The sequence below is a fragment of the Gymnoscopelus braueri genome (assembly GCF_963280865.1).
Source record: "Gymnoscopelus braueri genome assembly, chromosome: 23".
Lineage (NCBI taxonomy): Eukaryota > Metazoa > Chordata > Actinopteri > Myctophiformes > Myctophidae > Gymnoscopelus > Gymnoscopelus braueri.
The window spans coordinates 13,282,501-13,307,432 of NC_137625.1; the positions used below are offsets into that span (position 1 = coordinate 13,282,501).

At 40.0% G+C, this 24,932-nt stretch overlaps 2 protein-coding genes across 2 annotated transcripts; one reads left to right on the forward strand and one right to left on the reverse strand.

Annotated features, from left to right (window-relative positions):
• Positions 1 to 918: 918 nt before the first annotated feature.
• Positions 919 to 14,395, reverse strand: LOC308079542 (uncharacterized protein; the record flags this gene model as incomplete). The annotated part of the gene is made up of 11 exons (XM_080421091.1): positions 919 to 2,246; positions 3,293 to 3,377; positions 3,992 to 4,114; positions 4,212 to 4,301; positions 7,455 to 7,567; positions 8,303 to 8,451; positions 8,652 to 8,751; positions 9,020 to 10,284; positions 10,645 to 11,071; positions 12,140 to 12,250; positions 14,341 to 14,395. 11 exons carry the CDS (start codon positions 14,393 to 14,395, stop codon positions 2,161 to 2,163), a joined length of 2,604 nt encoding a protein of 867 aa, XP_080277217.1. The 3' UTR covers positions 919 to 2,160.
• Positions 14,396 to 15,840: 1,445 nt separating this feature from the next.
• On the forward strand, positions 15,841 to 21,796 carry LOC308079514 (glutamine amidotransferase-like class 1 domain-containing protein 3, mitochondrial). Its single transcript, XM_080421062.1, has 5 exons — positions 15,841 to 15,898; positions 18,072 to 18,184; positions 19,535 to 19,706; positions 20,189 to 20,390; positions 21,471 to 21,796. Exons 2-5 carry the CDS (start codon positions 18,077 to 18,079, stop codon positions 21,661 to 21,663), a joined length of 675 nt encoding a protein of 224 aa, XP_080277188.1. The 5' UTR covers positions 15,841 to 15,898; positions 18,072 to 18,076; the 3' UTR covers positions 21,664 to 21,796.
• Positions 21,797 to 24,932: the final 3,136 nt, after the last annotated feature.

The following is a 24,932-nucleotide window of genomic DNA, read 5'->3' on the forward strand; positions in this document are numbered from 1 at the left end:
TGTGTGTTCAGCTTGAGTTGATTTCTCTTTGTAATGAATACTGTCTGCAATGTCAATATTTGCTCATATTGTATGTTCATTCAGCTTGAGTTTCTCGTTCTAAAGACTGGTGTGCTTATCCGTTATTAATCATGCCAGGATTGACATAATGAACCAATAATTGGCACAGCACTGGAAAAGCAGCTAAGTCCGTCAATGTTTGACTAGTAAGCCAATTCATTTTTGTCCATATTGGTTGAACATTGGTCACAATGTTCAACTAATCTAGTTGAACATTGTGACTACCTAATAAAGGGAGGAGGGTTTCCCCTGAGAACTTCCTGCAAATAGGAGTCTCTTGATTCTGAGTCCCCAGGACCTACTGTAAATACACTTTTCTCATTAGTTTTAGGAACCCATTTTCAACTTCATCTTCATCTAATTAGTCCTCACTAATGCTCATTATTAGATGGTACATTTTCCATCGAATCACTCTGTGTCTCAATGGTGGGCTATGGACAGTTCAGAAACCTGCCTACTACTAATGACATCATCGATGGGGATTCCAAGCTAATGGCTGTAAGAAACTTACAAAGGCTATAAGAAACTACAGCCTTTGTCTTCCTGGAAAGTTACAGTAGAATGCTGAAGAAGTGGAACCCATTGCATTCATTAAAATAACAAGTTGTTTGAAAATACCAAACTTGCGTACCGATGATGTCAACGTGTAGGGAGGTTTCTGCACTGTCCACAGTCCCTCTCTGAGACAAAAAGTGTGCCATCTTATAACCAATTATTTGAAGTTGAAAAAGTTTGAAGAAGTCCTTTATGGAGGAAACAATGACGTGCACACTTCAAAGATTCTTTATTGTTACATTCCATTCTACACATATTATAAGACAACTTACTATATTACTTTTAAGTACAAAAAAACCCCGACAGACTTATACAAACATAATGCATGAGTAGAATAGAATAGTTTAATATACTGTGACATTTTGACAGTGACATATTGAAGTCTGTCAGTCCCGAAGAGGAGATGAAGACTGTGTGACCAATATATTATGTTCAATATGCAATAATATAGAGAATATCAACTTTGGAATACACAAGGTACAATAAACTGAAGAAAATATTTATACTGTACAGTACTCTACAGTATGTCAGACTATCTGAATCGGGGTGTGAAGTATTTTTTAGGTCCTTCTACTTAAAGGGGCATTTCACTTTAAAACCCTTCTGGGTCCTTTTAATGTCTATAGGCTTTTGGGTGTACCCTCGATACTTTTTAATTTGCTTGATTAAATATATATTTTCAATATTTGACATTCATTTTACTGACACGCCCCCCTCCTTTTTAATAATAATGATAATAATAACAATACATTTTTATTTATAACATACTTTACATTTTCGCAAACCTCAAAGTGCTACAGGGTTTAAACACATTGGCATAAAAACAGTAAAGGCAACCAAACCAAAGGGTCAATTTAAAAACTAGGTAAAATCAGGGCATAGTAAAAAAAAAGCCTTGCTCTGAGGCCCACCAGTGGGGAATGGATGTTTAATTGTGCATATGTTGCAAAGACAGAAGTCTGATCATTGGAAGTTTATTTACAGTAATACTAATGCAGGCTTTCCATATAATTCTCTGATGTCCACATTTAACAATTTTCACTGTAGAAATTTAAGAACACCTTTTAAATGATTTGTATCAGTATCAAGATAAAGGGGTGCAACAGTTAATCGAACAAATCAATTTAATAAATTGTAAAAAATAATTAACAATTGATTTTAATTCAAGTTATCAATTTGGGGGATTTTTTAAAAGTATTGTAATAATTGCAAAAATAGGAGATCTACAAGCTCTCATATTTTCAGCTTGTAGATCTGTTATTTTCATATTTTTTGGAGCAGCACTGTTGTACGATGAAGATTAACACTTAAAGTGTTAATCATACTAATCAAATTAGTCGATTATAAAAAAAGAAAAACCTTTTTTTAAGTGCTTCTGGATTTTTTTATTAGTCAGAAAAGTAATCGACAGAATAATTACTGAGAAGATAATCGATAATTGCAGCCCTAGATACTGTACCAGCCCTGGTATTACTTGGTATCAGATTGAAAAGAAAATCGGCAGTATCGGTTATTCCTAGTTCCCGTTGAGCTCTCCTCCTCTCCTCACATGCTGTCGGCTCTGGGCGAGTCTGAAGGGTCATCTTCAAAACCAGGGTTGGATTGACCATGCTGTTGTCTCCTCAGTGGGTCTGAGGCAAGATTATTACAATAGTTAACTAAAACTAACCGAAACATTTTAGTTAACTGAAATAAAAACAAAAACAAGGCTAAACAAAGATAACTAACTTAAACTGTATTGTGTGATTACAAAACGCACAAACTATTTCAAATCATAGACAACATGTCTTTAGTTTTAGTCTTTGTCAATTTATTCCATTCTTAAGCCTAGTATTTTTGGTTGTAGCCTATATAATCTATCTTCCATTTGTTTAACTGTGAATACTTTTTTAAATTATGTGTTTTTTTATTACACAATACCCTTTCAGAGAATTCAGACCTTTTTTAATCTCACCGACAAAAAAAAATCACACCCAGTGTGAAGTGGGCGGTGTGGTCACAGTGGTCATCACAGTGATGGAAGAAGTGATGGAAGAAGTGATGGAAGAAGTGATGGAAGAAACCATAACTTTAAAAAAAAACACATTTATGTTTTTTTTTAAGTTATGGTCCTATTTATAGGGCTATGCACATGTGTCATGTTTCCCTAGCCAATCACAGTCCTGAATAGACTGTGATTGGCCAATCACGGTGCAGGGTTAGGGGGGTACATTTGTGGCCAATCACAGCGCAGGATTTGGTGTGCAAATATCCAAACCTCACATATAGGGGCGGTTTCACCGCCCAAAAATCACACCCAGTGTGAAGTGGGCGGTGTGGTCACAGTGGTCATCACAGTGATGGAAGAAGTGATGGAAGAAGTGATGGAAGAAGTGATGGAAGAAACCATAACTTTAAAAAAACACATTTATGTTTTTTTTTAAGTTATGGTCCTATTTATAGGGCTATGCACACGTGTCATGTTTCCCTAGCCAATCACAGTCCTGAATAGACTGTGATTGGCCAATCACGGTGCAGGGTTAGGGGAGTACATTTGTGGCCAATCACAGCGCAGGATTTGGTGTGCAAATATCCAAACCTCACATATAGGGGCGGTTTCACCGCCCAAAAACTTCAATGAAAACTAAACTGACATTAATAAACATAAAGTCAAAATGAAATTAAAATTAAAAACAACCTTGGTGTGAAGGGTCATCTTCAAAAGCAGGGTTGGTCTGACCATGCTGATGTCTCCTCTGGACCTCCTCAAATATCTGCAGAACCTGCCAGTGGTGGAAAGTAACTAAATACTAGTACTGTACTTAAAGGGGACGCTTTTCTTTCCTTTTCTATGATGTTATGATATCCTAGGATGAGTGTTACAGTAGAACATTTTCATAACTCCATCCCGGGTCCGCCGCAGCTAAAAACCCGCGCCTATGGGACTTGCGCTAAATCACATATTTTAGTAGCTTTTTATTTATTTAGATCTGACTTTCATAGTGACAGAACACTATGCAAAGTGATGGTCTTGAATGCGCCCTACCTTGAACAAGGCACTGAACCCCTAATTGCTCCCGATGAGCAGGTTGGTGCCTTGCATGGTTTCCTCCGCCATTGGTGTGTGAATGGGTGAATGTAATGCGCTTTGGATAAAATCGCTATATGAATGCACCATTTATCATAACATCATAGAAAAGGTAAGAACACTGTTGGGCGAAATTCCCCTTTAAGTACAATTATTAGTTACTTTACTTGAGTATGTCCATTTTTCAATACTAAACTTCTACTCCACTGTCATCAAGATGAAATATGGATTTACAAGGTTTCTAGCCAACAGGGACGGTACATTTAAACAGCCTCATCATGAAGTATTCAATAAGATGGAGCATAACACCTTGGATTTAGGGATGAGGCCCACTCTGAAGAAACCGATGTGTCCTGTTTCAATCTTGGTACAGTCCACCACAGTAGAGGCAATATTTTCTGGGGAGGGTCCAGCACACAGCACACCATCCACCTTAAACAATAAAAAAAAAAAAACATTTTGGCAAAGAAACAACAACAAAAAACTGTAGCTGTTACTCCTATAAAACTGAAATATGTGTCATCGTCACCTTGTCCCCCAGCTTGGCATGAACTTGGTTGTGGTGAGTTGTGTCTGCTTCACCTGTAGGATTGGCTGAAGTCACAGCAATGGGTCCAACCTTGAAAGTGAACATTGTTTGTCAGTGAATAAGGCAGTTTGAGACCTGTAAAAAGCAAGTCTTTCGACAGGTGCGTAGGAGAAGACCAACAAGAAAAAAATCCTACACACTGTCTACAAATGCAAGAAAATACTTTAATGGGAATATAACACAATTTCGGCCTGTTAGACCTTCATCAGGTTATCTTGGTTTGGTGGACCAATCGGGTCACACCACAATGTAACATCACTCATTAGAGTGTCAGGTAATCTCATATGAATTAAAATACATCAAGAACAATCAATAATATAAATAGGCTTAACTAATACGTTCAGATGTATTACTGGCAAGATCAGTCTAATTCTAAGGGCAAAAAGCCATAACCAGTAACAGTAACATTTCAATATAAAATTCATGACAGTATGTAAACATACATCAGGCATTTTGCCTGAATTATGCCATACAAAATACAACAATTCCACAATGCAATGTACAATAATCATGACAATTTGACCTGTAAAAACAAGGTCTATCGCGTTCTATGTCGCATTCCAGTATATGCTGAATCTCTGTTGATGCACTTTGGTGTCAGGAAGCAAATATCCTTACACCTGAATGTTGTTATTTAACTATGGGAATGCATTGGGGGATTATATGGTGGGCCTTTATGTGTAGCGTTGTGTCATGGCGTTCATTTGGTGTTGATATATGTATTTTGGTGTAACACCATGAGTATGATGTCTATCTGTTCTGAACACACCCTTTCTTTAGTAAAAATGTGGTAGGGTTGATCCATGACACACATGTACATGCTTTGTCAGTTTCATGTTGGGAAGAATTCTTATCTAGAAGCTTACACATTGATGTATTTTGAGCTTTTAGATCTACCCCAGTCACCAATAGGGCCAATGCTACATGTTATGTCCTTCAGTGTTATAGAACTGGAGTTATGCCCAATAATCCCTTAACCAATGGTAGAAGAATAAAGTGGGAGGAAAGACATACACATCAACACCCAAATTTGGGGAGCAAGTTTTGCTAAGCGAAAACATATAACATGAAAACTTAAGAGAACCTTCGCACACTGTGGGCTCCAGTTGCAGAATGTATGTATTATTGCTTGATTATGCTATGAAGGGAAGCATCCAATCACAATCGCTATGGGCAGAGTGGTAGATGACAGGAGCCAAGACAAAAATAAAAGACATGCCATCTCCGGTTTATCGTATCTGCGTGAAGTAGGTGGCCGCCTTTTTAGGAGACCGGAAGCAGGTTCATCATCATCAGGTCTCTTGCTCGGCGGCGATGCCATGCGTAGAGCCAATCAGCTTCACCAATCTTCTCCATTTCGGTCGGTCCAGTGCTAGGGGCTCAGCTTCTGCCAGCGACAGGCCCAATTGGTGTAGGTCCCTGGTGATGGCATCAATCCATCGGGTGCGGGGGGCACCACAGGGGGCGTTTCCAGTCTGCGGCTTTTGGTTTGAAGTTTAGGATAGTCTGAGTAGGGTGTTCAGGGGGGAGTCTTTTGACGTGGCCGTACCAGCGCATTCGACGCTGTGCTGCCAGACGGGACGCGGGGGGCTGTTGGGTGCGTTGATGTTGGAAACCCTATCTTACCATTTTATCCCCTCTATTGAGCGCAGCGCTCTGGTGTCAAAGCCATCGATTCTGTCAGCCAGGGTCTTGTTGAGAGGCCAGGTTTCTCCTCCGTAGAGAAGGATGGAGAGGACTGAGGTGTTGTAAATCCTTAATTTGGTCTCTCTTGATATGGAGTGGTGTCTCCACAGCGGCTTCCAGAGAGTTTTCATGGCACTGGCTGCCAGGGCACGTCTCCGATTTATTTCTGGTGATATTTTGCCATTGTTAGTGATGATGGACCCAAGGTCACAAATTCAACTTCCTCTCCACTGATATGCCACGGAGGGGGGGCTGCACCTCCAATGTGCATTGGTTTTGTTTTGGCCCAGCTGACCTTCAGACCCAGTTTGTTGGCTTCCTCTTGGTAAATTTCCAAGGCTTCTTGTAACTGATCAAGAGTGGAGCAGAATAGTGTGGTGTCATCTGCATATTCCAGGTCTGTGAGGGGGTAACTGCCTAGTTTAACCCCGGGAACACGTGCACAGATCCGTTCCATAAGAAGGTCGATGATGCAGTTAAATAGGTCTGGTGCAGCTACGCATCCCTGTCTCACTCCGCTGTTGATTGAGAACCAGGTGGAGTTCTTGCCATCGACACGCACACAGCTTTCGGCATCACTGTAGAGCTTTTGAAAGAGAGTGGTAATCTTTCTTGGTACTGGTACTGATACTGGTGAAGATCTTTCCTGGGATAGAAAGGAGTGTAATGCCTCTGTGGTTATTGCAGACCAGTTTATCACCGTTATGTTTCCAGAAGGGGAGAATGATACCCCTGGTCCAGTCTTCAGGTTGGAAGCAGGTTGGAGTCTATTATTTCCAATGGAAGAGTGAACGTGAACACAGCTTCTGAACCTTTCTTTAGCCCCATGGTCACTGAACTAAATATTGGACCCAAAAGTCACAAGCCACACAATCTTCCCAAGATTTGCATACTAAAAAAGTTTCAGATAGACAAATCAGGAGAAAATCAACTTTATTATCGATCTTTCATGTGCCAGCAACACACTCTCGCAGGATCTAGTACCAGTAAACATAGGACGTTTGCAAGATCTGCCGTCGCCCACTTAATGGCTCCAGGGATGGTCTATCTTCATAAATTAACCTTCTTTAGCAGGAGTGAGACAGACACACCCCTAGCCAACCCCCTCACATGACCCTGTATAAGCGATGTGATTGGTTAAAAAAAACGTTAACCTGTGTTTGATCGGCTGCTGCCACAGACAGAATTAGTATAGTTATGTCTCCCAACCCAGACCTGCGGTCCACTAGGGGACGAGACAAAAAGTGCTAGGGCTGTTAGTCATTCATTTCATACTAGGCCGATGCCCGTTGGGGACACATGCCCCTGTGATTATGCAATACCCATTGTCAGAAATAGTACCCGTTACACCTGTTGTCAGGGTACCCGTTATACCCGTTGTCAGAGTACTTAGTGCATTAAGCACGGCTGGAGAGCCTATTTCAACCAATCAGATTGCTTGGTTGCCTGTTGTATAATGTAGCGTAACCTATAGGCTGTTAATGCTAATTACTGTACCAGATTAATGAGATGTGTAGCCACAGTACAGTCTGGGTTTCTGATGGCGATGCTCTGGGGAGTTCCAATATGTGTGGCTGCTTCTCCTAAACCAAAGCAGTCCATCCAGGCTCCTACATGGGGAACATTATTTTACACATTTCTACTGAGACGGGGAGACTGGAAGTGTGTGTGTATGTTCTTTTTCAAAAGTATTGCAGAAATCTTTAAAAATTACGTTTAAAAAACGTACTATAAAAAGTGGAAATAGCAGATCTACAAGCTCAGGACGCGTTGAGAGCTTATAGATTTGCAATTTTCACTATTAAATTGGGCATAAGTGGCATATTCATAATGCATGTTAATGTTTGAAAGTTTGGGTCCCGGGGATACGTTTGTGAACCTCTAATGTGGAACACCAGTGGAGAGTCACAAGCCATGTACTGTACAGGCCATGTACTGTAATAACTTGTCCCCTGTCTTTTTTGTGCACATTCTACAAACCACAATTACATGTATTTAGTCATTTTGTTAATTAGTTTAAATATAGCAGTTCTCAACCTGGGGGTCGCAACCCCCAGAGGGGTCGCCAGATAATTTGGAAGGTTCGCCAGATATGTTCCAAAAAAATAAGTTCATAATTTTCTGTTTTCTTCGTTAATATTTCAGTAGAAGCACAATATAGAATTAGCAGGCAAAACGTTTCAGAGGAGGAGAGAGAGTGAGGTAGTGAGATTGTGTGTATGTGTATGTACACACACACACACACACACACACACACACACACACACACACACACACACACACACACACACACACACACACACACACACACACACACACACACACACACACACACACACACACACCTCTGGGTATAACCATGCTGATAGAGGAGGGCCATGCAGCCTGCATGAAGTCCAGCAGCAGAGGGCTGAGTAGGTGTCTAACAGGCTGCAACTGTTTGATGCTGGAGATCCACAGAGACATGGGTCTGTCCTGAGCCTGCTGTTTCACCCTGCAGAGACATGCAGGGTAGAAGGTAGCCAAGTACATTTTAAATATACTGTAGATAAATGCTGTAATGAAAGACAACAGAGCTACCAGAGGTGTCGTCATGAAAAAGACTACTAAGATGAATGTTTACAGGGTGACTTTCATTAATCATGAGAGTGAATAAATAAACAAATGCATGAATGGTGAAAGAGTGAAACTCGCTTATAAGCTTTGACCACAGCGTCGGGTCGGTTGCACGCAGCCACCAGTACGTAGACGGTGTCAGTCGGCATACCACATATGCCACCGTTTTTCATGATGTCTGTGGGAGTGAGAGAATACAAAACATAGACTTTAAAAGTCACAGCTGAACAATGTAATAGGAGTGCAACAGTTAATTGAAATGTTGATTAAAAATACAAAATGTTTGGGGTAAAACGTTTTCTTGATATATAAAAAATACAACAAATTATCAAAGATAATACACTTCTCGATTATTTGATTAATCGAAAAAGTAATGGATAGAATAACCGCTAATAAAATTATTGATAGTTGCAGCCCTACAACGCAATCACGGCTCTCTCTCTCACCTGCTATCTGCTGGACGGAGGTGGCTTTGCGGGCTGGGACGTGCGGACAGATGTCTCCACCTACCCCACTCCCGCTCAATCGCAATACAGGGTTTCCCAATGGAATCTGAGGGGCTTCGAACGTTCCATTAAAGATGTTTGCCAGGAAACAATAAAAGCTGACCAATCCGAATATGATGGTGACTGCCACGTCGTAGCCATACGACTCTGCCCCCACCGCGTCCAACAGGAAGCTGACCAGAATGAGCTGGAAGGCCAGGGAATGCACCAACCAGGCTACATTCAGCAACAACGCTGCGGCCGTTAGCAAACAGTTAAACACCATAAAGCCAATGATCCCCACAGCCACACTGAAGCCCTTAGAATCCCTGTAGAGGCCCCCGTACCGAGACAGCCCCCAAATGCTCCACATCATCCCATAAAGGGTGAACGCTGTGCTCTCCAGCGTCTTCCCACGAGAGAACGCCACCGAGGCGCACAGCAGCTGAAGCACACCGCCAGAGACTACCGCCCAGGGCAGCACCAGCACCGAAAGCGGGCCCTCGTCGCCCACGGCGGCGGTGATGGCGAACGTTGCCAGCACGCTGCAGGCGTGGCCCAGGACCTCACCGTCGGAATATTTGGAGTAGCCCAAGTAGGGAGCGTGCAGGTCTTTATCGCGAGGTTTGAGAGCGAAGCCGTTCGTCCTGGTCACCAGAGCTTTGAATAAACCCCGCCCCATGGGAATCTGCGAAGTAGAGACCGCGTTAAACACGGTGACGAAAAGCAGGCCGGCGGTGGCTACAAAAATGGCCGCCTGAACACCTTGAGTCCCTCCTTGAAAGAAGCCCTGGGGTTGGGATGCGATAGAGATGCAGTATGCCACGAAGAACAGCTGGTAGACTCCTTCCAGAATGCTCCTCTGACAGCTAAACACAGCCAGGTTGAAGAACAGCACCGAAAAGACAACGGGAAACGGAACGGGGGAAAATGGCTGGACGGAGTAGAAGGTTAAGAGAGCGCTGTAGCCTTCGGCGAACCTCAACAGAGCTGTGAAGCCGTAGAAGGTGGCGGCCAGTGTATCCATGGCGCGGTAACACAGGACGCACACGCCGAGCTGGAAGACACCGGCTGTCCACAGCCAGGGGACGTGGCCGGTGGACAAGCGTGGGACGACCCCCAGGAGGGGACAGGCCAACACGCAGGCAGACAGCAGGTTCAGGACCAGGCCAACGGATACCACATTGCTGCTGCTTTCCCCGTTCTGTGCTGTCCACGGACTAGTGCTGTAATGATCATAACATGTAATTGTGATAATTTGATTGTATTTTTGGCATTGAACTCTGTAACATGTAAAACAATATTTTTGTTTTTAGGCTTTGTAAACATTGCACAGGGCAAATATGACAAATATCTAAGAATATACTAAGAAATGACCAGTACGAATAATCAAAAATAAATAATGTAGTATGGGTGGCCAAAACAGAGAATGCATTTAATGATTTCATACAAAAAAGTTAAGTAGTGGAAATAGCCTTTTTTACATGCTTGTGTTTGTAGATATAGGACGGGAATAATTCTGACAATTATAATAATTGCAAAATAATTGTTATCAGGTGATTATGTAATAATTGTCACAGGCCTACCTCAGAACAATCTTTGTCTTCAGGCGAGTGCCTGGCGGTTCCACCTCCCCCCCGGTGATAAAAGACAGCAGGCGTCCAACGCCAAAATAAAGCCCCACCAGGCAGACAAACAGGTAGTTGGCGGCCGCAGCCGATCGGCCGAACCCGGCAGCCGACAGTCCGGCGATCTGGTGGGCGCAGGCTAAGCTAATGCTAATGGCTATGATAGACAGGACCACTTTCTTTACCAAGACGGCTACTGCGCCTATAAGGAACAGTGCCAGGCTGAACGCAGCCAGCCCCGGAACCAATGAGGATCTTAGCTCAGCGGGGTGAAGCACACCTTGTCCCACCAGGATGTACACAAGACCAGAGCCGCACCATAATGAGGATACAGTCAAACACAGAGTAGAAAACAGCTGGGATGGGGACAGACTGCGACACACGCCTAGGAGAGACGGAGAGGAGAGGATGTTTACTTTTAGGAATTGTACAAATACTGCACCTCAGTTGTGCTTCTATGATATGATGACCCATTCATTTAAACAGAGAAAAGTGTGTGCCGGAGTATACCGTTCTTTTTCAGAGGTGGCAGAAAACAGTAATATGTAGAAATACTAAGTAAAAGTAATGCATTGAATTCCCAAGTACCCATTTCACAAGTTTTTATATTTTATTATCAGCTTTCAAAATGTGTCAAACAGCTGATCTATAAGATTGTAGATTGGCTATTTTCGAATAAAAGTATAAAATAGGGCTTAAAGGTGTCATGACATTCAGTTTTACAAAACATTAAAAGTCTTTGTCATGGTTCTTCAAACGTGTATAAAAAGTTTTAACTGAAAATTCCACTCCAGAGAGCCATTGCAGGTGTTTTTCTCTCACATTTCAAAGGCCTTTTCAACTGCAATGTCAAAAGTAATCTTTGCCTGCGGGTGTCGCTGTTGGATTTTGCCTGTCAATCATCGCCTCTGCTCCGCCGCCACCCCCCCCCCCCCCCCCCCCAAAGGAAAGGATGACATCAAAGTCAAGGGGCCAATCCCTGATTACTTTTCAGCCTAATTATAAATTTAAAAAAAGATCACAGAAAATCCACTGAATGTTCAAAGTTCAGGTTTTTTGGGGTGTAATTGAGGTCATAACCCCCCCCCCAAAAAACTTGTTTTAAAAGTGAAAATGAATGTCATAGGACCTTTAAGTGGTACATAAGTTTTGTATTAATAATCTAAATCTGCATAGTAACTGGTAACTAAAGTTGTTTTAATATAATTGTAGTGGAGTAAAAAAGTGCAATTATCTGCCTCTGAGATGTATAGTGAATTAGAAGTAGGCTATTAAGTATTGAAATAAGTGGAAATACTCAAGTAAAGTTGCCTCAAAATTGTACAATACTTTATTGTATATGTATGTACTTACTGCACCACTAGGACCATGAAGTTAGACAAGCAGAGAAAATGTGTGCTGGAGAATGCATTTTTTTCATGAATGTTTTTTCCTTGCATGAATGGAAACAAACCTGCATATGCTAACAGGGCAGCAATGATGAGTAACACAATGCCCAGGGCATTATGGGGGATGAAGTCTCCAGATGAACTGCCGTAGTCATTTATAAGAAGCAGGAGAGAGCCTATAATTAAACCAAACACCCATTATCATGGTGTCTTAAAGGTGCTCCAAGTGATATGTTTTGCTTAAAACAATCTTTTTGTTAAAAAGTAAAAGCTCTATATTCTGATATTAATAGTAATCATTGCTATAGAATTCTTGTTCAGTAAAATAAGGGTCTCCCTGTCTCTCAAGAATATTCCCCCCCCCCCAAATGACTTTCTATCGATCAGTCACCCCATGAAGACTTGAATTCATGGATATATTTTTGTTTTTGTCGCATTCCTAAGCCAATAGTTTGATGAACGGCAGCGGTTCCGGTAGGAGACACAAAGAGTCTCCTTTGTGTCTCCTACCAGAACCGCTGCCTACCGGTCTGCTGGTCATCAAATTATTGTCTTAGGAATGCGACAAAAACTAAAAATATCCATGAATTCTCCATGTGGTGACTAATCGATAGATTTTTTTTTTTGGGGTGAACTATCCCTTTAATAAACAGAAATACATGTTTAGGTGGGTTGCCAATTTAATCCAATCAGGATAGAGCACCAATTTATCAGCTTCAAATTTCATAGTGTTCCGATTCTAATTTTGTCTGACAATAATTTTTTTCATCACTTCCAATTTCACTTGTTTATACAATATCCTGTGCTCTCTCCTTATAAAATTGGTGTCCCAACCTGAAAATGCATGCATCTACCTGTCTCTGCAACAAGAGCTGCAGAGATAGGGGGAGACCCATGTTACTGGGGAAGAAAAAAGAAAAGAAAAAACACTGCAGCAATTGTAGCAATGATTACTATCATACTATAGACCAAAACAAAATATTACAGCATTTAAAGGGATACTAGGTAACTTTGCAGATCTGTGTTTGTACACACACACTAGGGCATTCACAACTAATGATTTTTACAAGTCGACTCATTTGACCAAGTAGTAGTCGACTAGTCGACTAGTCGAAATTTACATTTAAAAAAAAAATTACAAAAAAAAAAAAATAATAAAATAAAATAAAAGTACTAAGTATCAAAGTGATTGCTGTCTTTGATGCATTCATTGATTAGAGAGAGCACTAACGAGGTTGGCACTATTTATGGCCTTATCAATCAACTCAATGCACAACCCCTTTGAAGTTCAAAGGGATCACTAAAGAGCTCCAGCCGAGCCCCCCCCCCACTCTACCCCACAGACTTTTCAGTCCCTGCAAGGGATGAATGTCAATATAAACATAAACAGTGGAACAAAACCAAAATACAGCCAGAGGGTTGTGTCTTTCTGCAGGACAACACACCTGCATAATTATATAGTGGCTGATAGCTGGAAAAAAATGCAAAATAAATATATATATGTTCTTTTTAAATTTAGGCTCAAAGTTACCTAGCCTCCCTTTAAAGAACTATTGAGAATTCAAAGTCAGTGTGATGTTGTGTCCTCTTGTGGCGTATTTAATACACTGCAAGTCCATCAGCTACTTCATTCGATCAGTTTCTTTCCTCACAGCCACACGTTTTTACATAATTATACTATACAAACTTCATTAACAAACATCCAAATATTTACAGCTGAATGCATTGATATTTATTTAACTTTTATATGATATAGTCTGTTTCAATATATTTCTGATATGAATGCATTATGTCCCCCTACATCTAAGTACAATACTTAGATAAGTACCATAATGTAAAAATACTGTATTTAATAATGTATTACAAGTAAAGGTTGTACTTGAGTAAAAATACTAAAGTATTATTAGCATCAAAGTATATTTAAAGTAACACAAATAAAACTACTCATTATGCAGAATGTCCCATTTCACCTTTGTTTATTCCATCCCAAAGGTTTTAAAAATGTGTCCAAATCTTTAGAAAATAGATCTGTAGCTCAAAACACGTTTAGAACTTGGTTAATTGCGGTTATTGTATTTTTTGTAATAATCTAAATCTGCAAAGTAACTTTTCAAATAAGTATAGTGGAATAAAAAGTACAATAATTTTCCTCTGAGATGTAGGAGTACTTTGCAGTAGAACTATAAAGTATTGACTTGAGTAAATGTACTTAGTTACTTTCCTCCACTGTCTACAATATATTTAACCAAGACGTAGCTTATCTTACCACCAGAGATGCCCAGAATCCCCAGGGAGAAATGCAGGGACTGGTGCTGAGCCATGATTACACTACCACACCCTGGAGCACTAGATTTATACACTATTGCAACCCATAGCCCGGAGGAAAACCAATCACAAGACGACTGGGCTGACGTCACCACCTACCTACTGGGAAACCCCCCAACCCATAAGAAAACCACTATTTCCTTTACCAAGTGTTGTAGGTGCAGATTGATTGATGATTTATGATCACATTTATTCATCATTTTTCTTACTTAAATAAAAGTAGCAATTAGTAAAATTGTTACATTAAAAGTTCTACTTCAGTAAAAGGACAAAGGTAGTGGTATTACAAATATACTATTCTGCCTATGCATAATTACCCACATTATTCACACTTTAAAAAAAGTATTTATGTTTCCATTATTGAAACATTTAACGTTCATAATATTTGCTGCAGTACAATCTTGAAGAGTAATTATTAGTGATATTGTTTTGTTAAAACAAAATGTTTTTTTGTTTTGTTACAAAGTAAAAGCTCTATTCTGTTAGTAATCATTGCCATGCAGTTTGTTCAGAAACAGGGGTCTCCCCGACCCCATCTCTCCAGCTCCTTAATAAACAGAAAATATATAAGGTGGGTTGCCAATTTCAGCCAATCAAGAGAGTGTACCCATTTATCAGCGTCAATGTTATAGTGTTAAAATATAAAAAATCATCACACCCAGTGTGAAGTGGGCGGTGTGGTCACAGTGGTCATCACAGTGATGGAAGTTCACTTAAAGAAAGTAATATTGTGGACCAACCATTGTACACCCTAACTTAAAAAAAAACATAAATGTGTTTTTTTTAAGTGCATAGTCCTATTTATAGGGCTATGCACATGTGTCATGTTTCACTAGCCAATCACAGTCTTGAATAGACTGTGATTGGCCAATCACGGTGCAGGGTTAGGGGGGTACACTGGTGGCCAATCACATCGCAGGATTGGGGGGGGTGCAAATATCCAAACCTCACATATAGGGGCGGTTTCACCGCCCAAAAATAGATCTTTTAAAACTGGAACCATGAAATTGGTGTCCCACATGAAATGTTTCTGTTGCTAGTGTCTATAGCAGTTATTACTATCACTGTTTTTTAACAGAAAACATTGTGTTTTAACCAAAAAATATTAATTATAGCACCTTTATTACCAACATATTCGTTGTTGCTGCCATTTTAGAAAAACAGGCTTACAAGGTAAAAAATAGGCCATGGAAAAAAGTCTAAATTTGATATTTTCTCTTACTACATCTCCATAATTGCTGCACCTATAAACATGAATACAATGTTGAATGAAAGTGCTGTTGGTTGTGTTAAATTAGATGTGATGGTGGTGAATGACTCAGCAGTTCAGACATCAAGGTGTCCTGTTTCCAAGTAACACACAGGTTGTGGGCAGGGACAGGAGATTGTGGGAGTGGACAGAAAGTATAAAATCCTGTGCTTCAACGCTCAGTCTGTCACATCTCATCTGAACAGCAACAAGGCTCACACTACAGCTCACACTGCTTTAGTTCTTCAAGGTGAGAGACTATATTTTATTTACTACCACCTACTTAGTATACTTTCCACCTGCCATTCCTGTTTTGGGCATGTCATTAGGTTATTGGCAAAGAAATTCAACATTTTCTATAATGTTTCTAAAACATTTCCAGAAAGTTTTCCAAAAATATTATCATTATTATTATTATTATTATTATTATTATTATTATTATTATTATTATTATTATAATAATTGGCTTAGAGATAAATATGTTGGGGGGGAAAATATCAAACTCAAATAATAAAACCAAATGCCTGGGCAAAATGCATGTTTTGTAAACTTTGGGTGTTTTTCAAGCTGATTTCATTTTTACATCTGTTAACACACCATGAAGAAGGTAATCTTTATTTTACACCAAATTGACACTTGAGTTTAAATCTTGGGCTTTAGTTAAATCATACTTGCTTGCCAAAAATGCAACATTATTTTCAGCGAGCGACGCGGTGGTACTATCTATTATTACAATTTGCATGTTTCGCGCATGCGCGGCTGTTCGTCTGGGGTCTGGGTGGGGTAGGGTACCTCGACAGTTACACCAGTGTACGGGTCTCCGGTTGTTGCCACATCCGTGAAAAACAAGCGGACCATCATCCGGTTGTTGCCATATCCGTGAAAAACAAGCAGAGAGAGAGAGAGAGAGAGAGAGAGAGAGAGAGAGAGAGAGAGAGAGAGAGAGAGAGAGAGAGAGAGAGAGAGAGAGAGAGAGAGAGAGAGAGAGAGAGAGAGAGAGAGAGAGAGAGAGAGAGAGAGAGAGAGAGAGAGAGAGAATAAAGCCCAATAGAATAGACGGAGACACCAGTGTGTACGTGCAAGTATGTGTGTGCCACCTTTTGTACTGCGTCATACGACAGTGTTACTCCCCAAAACGAACAGACCTACAAGCTTCTGGGGGGGCAAGCGACACCCTATAAATGAAAGAGAGGGGTAGAGAGAGAGAGAGGTAGAGAGAGAGAGAGAGACACACACACACACACACACACACACACACACACACACACACACACACACACACACACACACACACACACACACACACACACACACACACACACACACACAGTTAGAGAGAGAGGTAGAGGTAGAGAGAGAGAGGGGTAGAGAGGGAGAGAGACACACCAGTGTGTACGTGCAGGTATGTGTGTGCCACCTTTAACGTGCATGAATGTAAATAGCCCAAGGGACAAGGACTGACAGACACACAGATCTCCATTTGATTGATTGATTGATTGAATACTTTGTTAAGAAGTTTGCAGAAAAAAAGCACAAGCAAGTACAGTTTAAATACAAGGCCATATCTGTCATACATGGCCTTATCTGTCACATCGGCAGTGGCACGTAGACGTAGGTGTCGAACTCTACGCAGCCTGAATTTCAAGTGAAGTACAAATGAGAGCACAAAACGATCAATCTTCCTTCTTTTTACAGGAGGGTGTGTCCTCTGTCACCTCCCTGTTTAAATAATAATGAGCCTGTACCACAGGGCGTGTCCTCTGTCACCTGTGTTTAAATATGTAATGAGCCTGGGGCTTGTTTATGATGAAACATGCCTAGTAATATTTTATTTAGTCTTCAGATTTTACTTTGATGTTTTATCGATGGTTATTGTTTATAGTGCTGCTTTTACTTCTCTTCTTTTTGTTTACCTTGTTTTGTAAAGCGCTTTGTAACTCTGTTTGGAAAAGCAATAAAGTTCATTATCATCATTATTAGTCATTGTCTCATATTTTATTCAGAGGTGACAGTGATAGGGAAGAGCATCTGGTGCCATGAGGTGCTTTGAAATGAAATAAATAAAATCCACAATGATATAAATAAAAAAATGCAATGATATAAATAAAAAATGCAATTAAATAAATACATGTATTTATGTATTGCATTGTGTTTAATTTCATTGCGTTTTATTATAATTTTTTTTTATTTCATAAACAAAAAAACTAAAAAAGAGATGCATTTTCATGGTCACTTTTAATTGATTCCATAAGTTACCTTATGCAATAAAAAACAATGATATAAATGAAAAAATGCAATGAATGAAATAAATAAAATGTCAATCAACACAAACGGGGCGGGACCATAGGGCAGGACCTATTTGCTGATTGGGTAATCCCTTGCTCTTGATGGTGTGTGCGTGTGCGTGTGCGTGTGTGTGACAGGAGCCATGGTAAAGCGTGTGGCAGTCATTCTCTCTGGATGTGGAGTGTACGATGGCACTGAGATCCATGAGGCCTCCGCTGTTCTGGTGCACCTGAGCCGCGCCGGAGCCAAGGTACTGTGGTACATGGCCAAATGTGGTATAAATAAGTGATATTTTTGGTTAAACCAAAAGGTTTCTTGTTAAAAAGTGTTTGTTCAGTAGCAGGGTGTGTGTACAAAATATAGTCACGAAGTGACGCGCTGTGAGCTTGTATATCTGCTATTTTTTTAAACCACTGTTCTAAATCCTATGAGCTTTCTGAAAAACTTATGTTGCTATACATAAAATCTAAAATGGCACAGATGCTTTCCCAGTTTTAACGGGTGAATAAACAAACATTTTCAGGTCAGGATAGCAATTTCATCCAATCAGGAGAGAGAACTCATACAGGATAAGTGAAATTGGAAGTGATGAGACAAACAAATGAGCAGACAAAATTGGAGTTGGAACACAAGCTTGTAAATGATCTTTGTGGGATTCTCTCTCCTGATTGGATGGCATTTGTAACCCAAAAATAAAATGTAATTTTTCTGTTCACTAAAGAGCTGGAGAGACGGGGAGACCCGGCCCTGTTACTGAACAAACTATCTATAGTACTGATTACTATCTTTTGTTTTAACCGAAAGAATATCTCTTACAGCACCTTTTAAAGGTCCAGTGCAATGACATTTTCGGTCATTTTATTTTGAAGTTTCAGTCTGAAACGGCCTCGCAACTAATCAGAAGGTTCCGTCCCTTCAGGCTATGGCACGGTAGAACCTCACTCACGTGGTGTGCAGTGTTATTGTTTGTAGCCTGCAGGAGCAATTAAGATTGGCATTTTTTTTTGGCATCTAGTGTTTAGTATGCCCATATGATGACCATGGATGTGCTCTAAAATTGTGAAAAACGTAGTTTTCATTTCACCAGACCTTTAAAGGTTTCATGACGTTCAGTTTTACCACACATTAAAAGTCTTTGTCATGGTCCTTCAAACGTGTATAGAAAGTTTTAACAAAAAAATCCACTCCATTGATCCATGGCAGGTGTTTTTCTCTCACATTTCTAAAGCCTTTTCAACTGCAATGAAAAAAGAAATCTTTGCCTGCGGGTGTCGCTGGTGAGGGATTTTGCCTGTCAATCATCGCCTCTGCTCCGCCCCCCCCCCCAAAGGAAAGGATAGGGGAGGGGAGGGGCGAGGAGGAGAGTGGGCGGGATTAATCGGCTGTGACCTCACTGCCGAAGGGCCAAGCTCAGATTACTTTTCAGCCTAATTATTCAGAAAACCCCAGACCACAGAAAATCCACTGAATGTTCAAAGTTCAGATTTTTTGGGTGTAATTGAGGTCATAAAACCCCCCCCAAAAAAAAAAAGTGAAAATGAATGTCATAGAACCTTTAAGTAGGCTACCTCTATAATTTGGGTATGGATGAACGTTGCAGGTGCAGATGTTTGCTCCTAACATCAATCAGATGCATGTTGTGAACCACTGCGAAGGAAACCCCACAGAGGAGAAACGCAACGTGCTACAGGAAAGCGCTCGTATCGCCCGGGGTGATGTGTTGGACCTGGACAAAATAGACGTTGCAGCCTTTGATGCTGTCATCATCCCAGGTGAGACCGTCTCAATTACCCTAACATTGTCTCTCAAAGTGGGGCCCGGGGACCCCCAGGGTTCCTTCAGGGGGTTCCAGGGGGGTCCTCAGCAAAATGAGTAACAGTTTAACCATTTTAACCCTATTTTATAATTTGACTATTCAAAAATAGCCGATCTACTGTACAAGCTCACTCGAGTTTGCAGATTTCCTATTTCCGAAACATTTGAGAAATGTATAATGATTTAGAATGTTCTTAACAGCACTAATCTTCTTTTATGGGGGTCTCTGGAACAAAATATTTTCAGATGGGGGTCTGTGGCCAAATATATCAATTTGGGGGTCATAGACATGAAAATTAATACAAATGTTGAATACAGGCCTTTTACTTCTAACAGAGCATTTCTAGATTGTGGTATTGCTACTTCTACTTAGGTAAAAAATGTGGAGTACTATTTACGACCACTGGTTAACAGGCTGCTTCTGTGTGATGTTGCACAGGGGGCTTTGGTGTGGCTAAGAACCTCAGTGACTGGGCAGTGAAAGGGAAAGATTACACCATCCAACCCCAAGTGGAAAAGCTCATCCAGGCGTTCCACCGGGCTGGCAAGCCCCAGGGCATGTGCTGCATCTCCCCTGTCCTCGCTGCCAAAGCTCTGCCCGGATGTGAGCTCACCGTGGGTCAGGACAAGCAGTGTGAACGGTCTGTACTCTCTAAACGTTTTCAATTTCAAGGACCCTCAGTTTGGTATTCATTATTAGACCACGGACCCCCATAATTCTGGGATCCAACTTGGTTCCTAACTATCAGTCATCATGCTGGGGACCCCTTAGAACCGCTGTAAGGACCCCTGGAGGGGGTATCACACACATCACGTGTTGTGAGCTTGTAGATCTGCTATTTTCACTGTGCGACATCGGCGCACAGCAAAGTATATGGGCACAGTCGCACATACGACAAAAAGGCATCCTGTTCATTTCCATTCTATGTGAGTGAAGGGGTGGAACTATTGGTTGTGGCTTTTTGGCGTGTCCATGCCGTTGGGTGGAGTTCAACACGCGTGAGGGTGAGGCGCCAACGCGGTCCAACCGGAAACTCCACCCATTCGCTCACATTTAATTGGTTATAAAATATAATCGAAAAGCGATAATTTAAGAAACTAATCGATTAGTAATCGATCCCTATTTTGGGCATGTCATTAAGGCAAAAATATGTAATTCTTTTTTTCGAAAATAGTGAAAAGAGTGTGTACAGTAGATTCACTATTTTCACAATTTGTGCACGACACTGTTGTGTGACAAATTGATTCATTAATATAAAAAATGCTTCGATTATATGTATGTTTATAAGATTAATTGAAAAAGTAATCAATAGAATAATCACTAAGATAATCTTGCAGCCCTAGTTCTAACCACTGGTGGAAAAAGTACTCAAATTCTTTACTTAAGTAAAAGTACCAATACTGCCAATACTAGATCGGCTATTTTCAAATAACCTATGTATAAAATAGGTTTAAAGTGGTTAATGCATGTTTCATTATATCATAATTTGTATCTGAAAAGTAACTAGTAACTAAAGATTTCAAGTAAATGTAGTGGAGTAAAAGTACAATATTTGCCTCTGAGATGTAGTGGAGTAGAAGTAAAAGTATTGGAAATTGGAAATACTCAAGTAAAGTACAAATGCCTCAAAATTGTACTTAAGTACAGTACTTAAGTAAATGTACTTAGTTACTTTCCACCACTGGTTCTAACCCCACCTGCCTTGTTTGCCCCCCCTCAGATGGCCCTATGCGCAGACAGCCAGCGTGCTGAAGGAGATGGGCTGCAAACATGTGAATACGAATGTGGACGAAGCACACGTGGACGTGAAAAACAAGCTGGTGACGTGCAGCGCGTTCATGTGCAAAGCTCCCTTTCATGAGGTGTTTGACGGGGTGGGGGTCATGGTCACCGAGCTGCTGAAGCTGGCTTAGCAGGAGAACAAACACATCATGGTACATCATACATCATCGTGGAATAATTCAATGTTTATTCCTTCTTAATTGTAACCATTGCAATAATAAAAGTTGTATTGATCCATCGCAATAAAAATGTGTTTCTTTTAAATTGAACTTAATTTAATTGTTATTGGTCAACACAGTACAACCATGTTCCTATAATATACAGTTTTGGAACACAGCAATGTGTACTGGGATTTAGCAAGGTCACTGGTATTTTTGCTAAAGGGCAGTTGGCTCTCAAACATTTGAATCTCTCAAATGGGTTCAGTCCTATAGAGCGTCGCAGTTCCCGCCCACTTCCTGTTTTTTTTGGTGCCGGAAGAAAAAACTCAATGCATTTTTCCATTGACATTTCCAAAAATATTTATATCTATTAATTTAAGCCTCGAATCAAGCCATCATGACATGACATGAATCATGACCATAAACGTTTGATTCTGTGATTTTTTTTTTGTTGAAAACGGCAAAACAAAGGGTATTTATTAAATATAGTATATCATATAATTAAATATAAAATTAAAAAAAATCACAGAAAAAAAACGTTTTATGGTCATGATTCATGTCATCTCGTGATGGCTTGATTCGAGGCTTAAATTAATAGATATAAATATTTTTGGAAATGTCAATGGAAAAATGCATTGAGTTTTTTCTTCCGGCACCAAAAAAAACAGGAAGTGGGCGGGAACTGCGACGCTCTATAGGCCACATAATCTCTCATAATCTGAGTCAGAGTGATGTCAGAGGTCCGCCCGCCCGCCAATTAGCCATCTTAATATAGGATTGTCTTTCTAGGTGAAAGTATGAAGTTGTGAGGTGCAACATTTCCCTATTGACTTCCGTTATACTTTTAAAACTTAAAACTAAAGATGAAATATTAAAAAAAAACTATAAAACGTTTCAAAGTAAAGCACAAGTTTATTGTAAAGCACAAGTTTATTGTGGTCTCGCTGCAGCAGCAGCGAGACCACAATAAACATCTTTCTCCCACTGGGATAGGGCGCCACCCACATCGCACAGATAGACTAGCCGTCACTGCACAACACACAGACACCCAGACATCAACTTTACTTCATAGATATTTAGACAGTGTGATCACTTGACTATGAAGGTCATAGTTAACCCTTAGGTGACCATGTTTTAAAAAAAAACAAGCCGGGACCCTCAATCACTTAAAGGTAGGGTAAGTGATGTTTTATTTTCTTCTTTTTTTTTGTATAAAAAGGTTTAAGTACTATATTCTGATAGTAATCATTGCTACAGAGCGTTTGTTTGGTCACAGGGGTCTCTCCAGCTCTTTAGTAAACAGAATATAAAAGGTGACAACATACGTATCGCCACATGTGAACAACGCCAATCAGGAGAGAGCACTGAAAATACATTTTCTGTTTAATAAAGAGCTGGAGAGACATGGGAGACTCCTTTTCCTGAACAAACACACACTATAGCAATGAGTACTATCAGAATATAGAGCTATTTAACACTTATTTTAACAAAAGTAAATTACTTACCCTACCTTTAAATCAGATTTCTAAAATAGCCCATCTACAAACTCAATGCTTTGCACAAGCTTATAGATCTGGTATTTTTGCTATTTTTGACCATTTCTTTGAGATTTTATTTTTATTTTCACCTGGTGTTTTCATCAGGAAAACATTTTTGAAACATTATTTTGACATATCCATACAGAGGATTGTTTAAAAGCACTAAGACATTTTCAATTTCTTAGGCTTTTCACACTGAAACAAATTAATTAGATACGATATGTACTTGATGCACTTAAAGCTATCATGTAGTGAAAGGACGACTTCACCCATTTTCATATTTGTCCTCACTAATGCTCATAATATGGCACCATTTTTTTACCCCGTCTGTGTCTCAGAGGGCGGCTACGGACAATTCAGAAACCCACCTACCAGTAACATTGATGTGGAATCCAAACTAATATAAACTGCGGCCTTTCGATTCCTGGAAAGTTAGCATGATATAATGGAAGCCATTGCTCTCCCTTTAATTAAAAAAAAGAACTGAAACCTTGCCTAATGACTATGTCACTGGTAAGCGAGTTTCTGAAGTGTCCACAGTCCTCCTATGAGACGCAGACATTAGTGAGGAGGACCAAGTAGCCTATATGAAGATAAGTAAAAAATGGGCGAAGTCGTCCTTAAACACACAGAAGAATAGCTTGTAGATCAGCTAATTTGCTGGAAATGTTTTAACATTTAGAAATGTTTTGAAAATGTTTTCTTAATGACATGGCCACCATATGGATGCTTGGTTGAGAATGGTTCAAGTTACTTAATGTTAACACATTAGTGGCGGATACAGTAGATTGAGGAAGGGGGTCTGACTTGATTTATAATGGTTATAGCTATGTTTGCTATTTTAGGTTACTTTTAGGCTATTGTTCCGGCTAATAACTGCTATTGCTATACAATAAGTACACAGAAACAGGCAATGGAAATTATAAATTACAGTAAAAAAAAAAAGTCAGAAAGTATTATATTCAAGCCATTTATTTGGCATCTGAAGATATATCTTTTCCCAAAAAAGTAATAACATATTGAGTGTCCAAAATAGTCAAAATCAGATTATCAATAGCCTCTTCCTAACAGTAATCTAAAGCCGTAAGCGAGCAAAAATATCATACCATTAATGAACCAGCAATTACTTTTTTTTCATGAGGGAGATGATTAGAAGGCTATCATTGTATTTGTGTGTCATAACACTATATGGTGACCAAAATTGACCAAAGAAAAGCATATACAAGCCATGCTAAATCTCAAAACTGTCAGACAGAAACCTTGTATCTCCATATTTCATTTTTTATCCAATATCCTAGTGTTGCACAAACATAGTAAAAAATAGCAGATCTACAAGCTCAGAACATGTTGCATTGGGACCCTGTAGAACTACAATTTTTGTTATTTTTGAAATTCTTTGAAAAGCTTCGCCTATAATGACATATCCAAAATAGGGCGGCAAGGTTGGAAGTGGTTAAGACTGTCTGTGGGTTTTATAAATATTTAACCAACATTAACAAAGTATTATTTCCTGAAAAGTAACACTTTCGAACAACGTGTACAAGGTTTCCACCAGACAGCGATGAATATGCTGGCTGCCATGTTTCAACATATCATATCACTATATTTACACACAAACCAAATTAATCAGTCCAAACTGAAAAACCTCTCTATGAACATTACAGTAGGCCCATGTCTAAACTAGTTGTATTGTCCATTCAT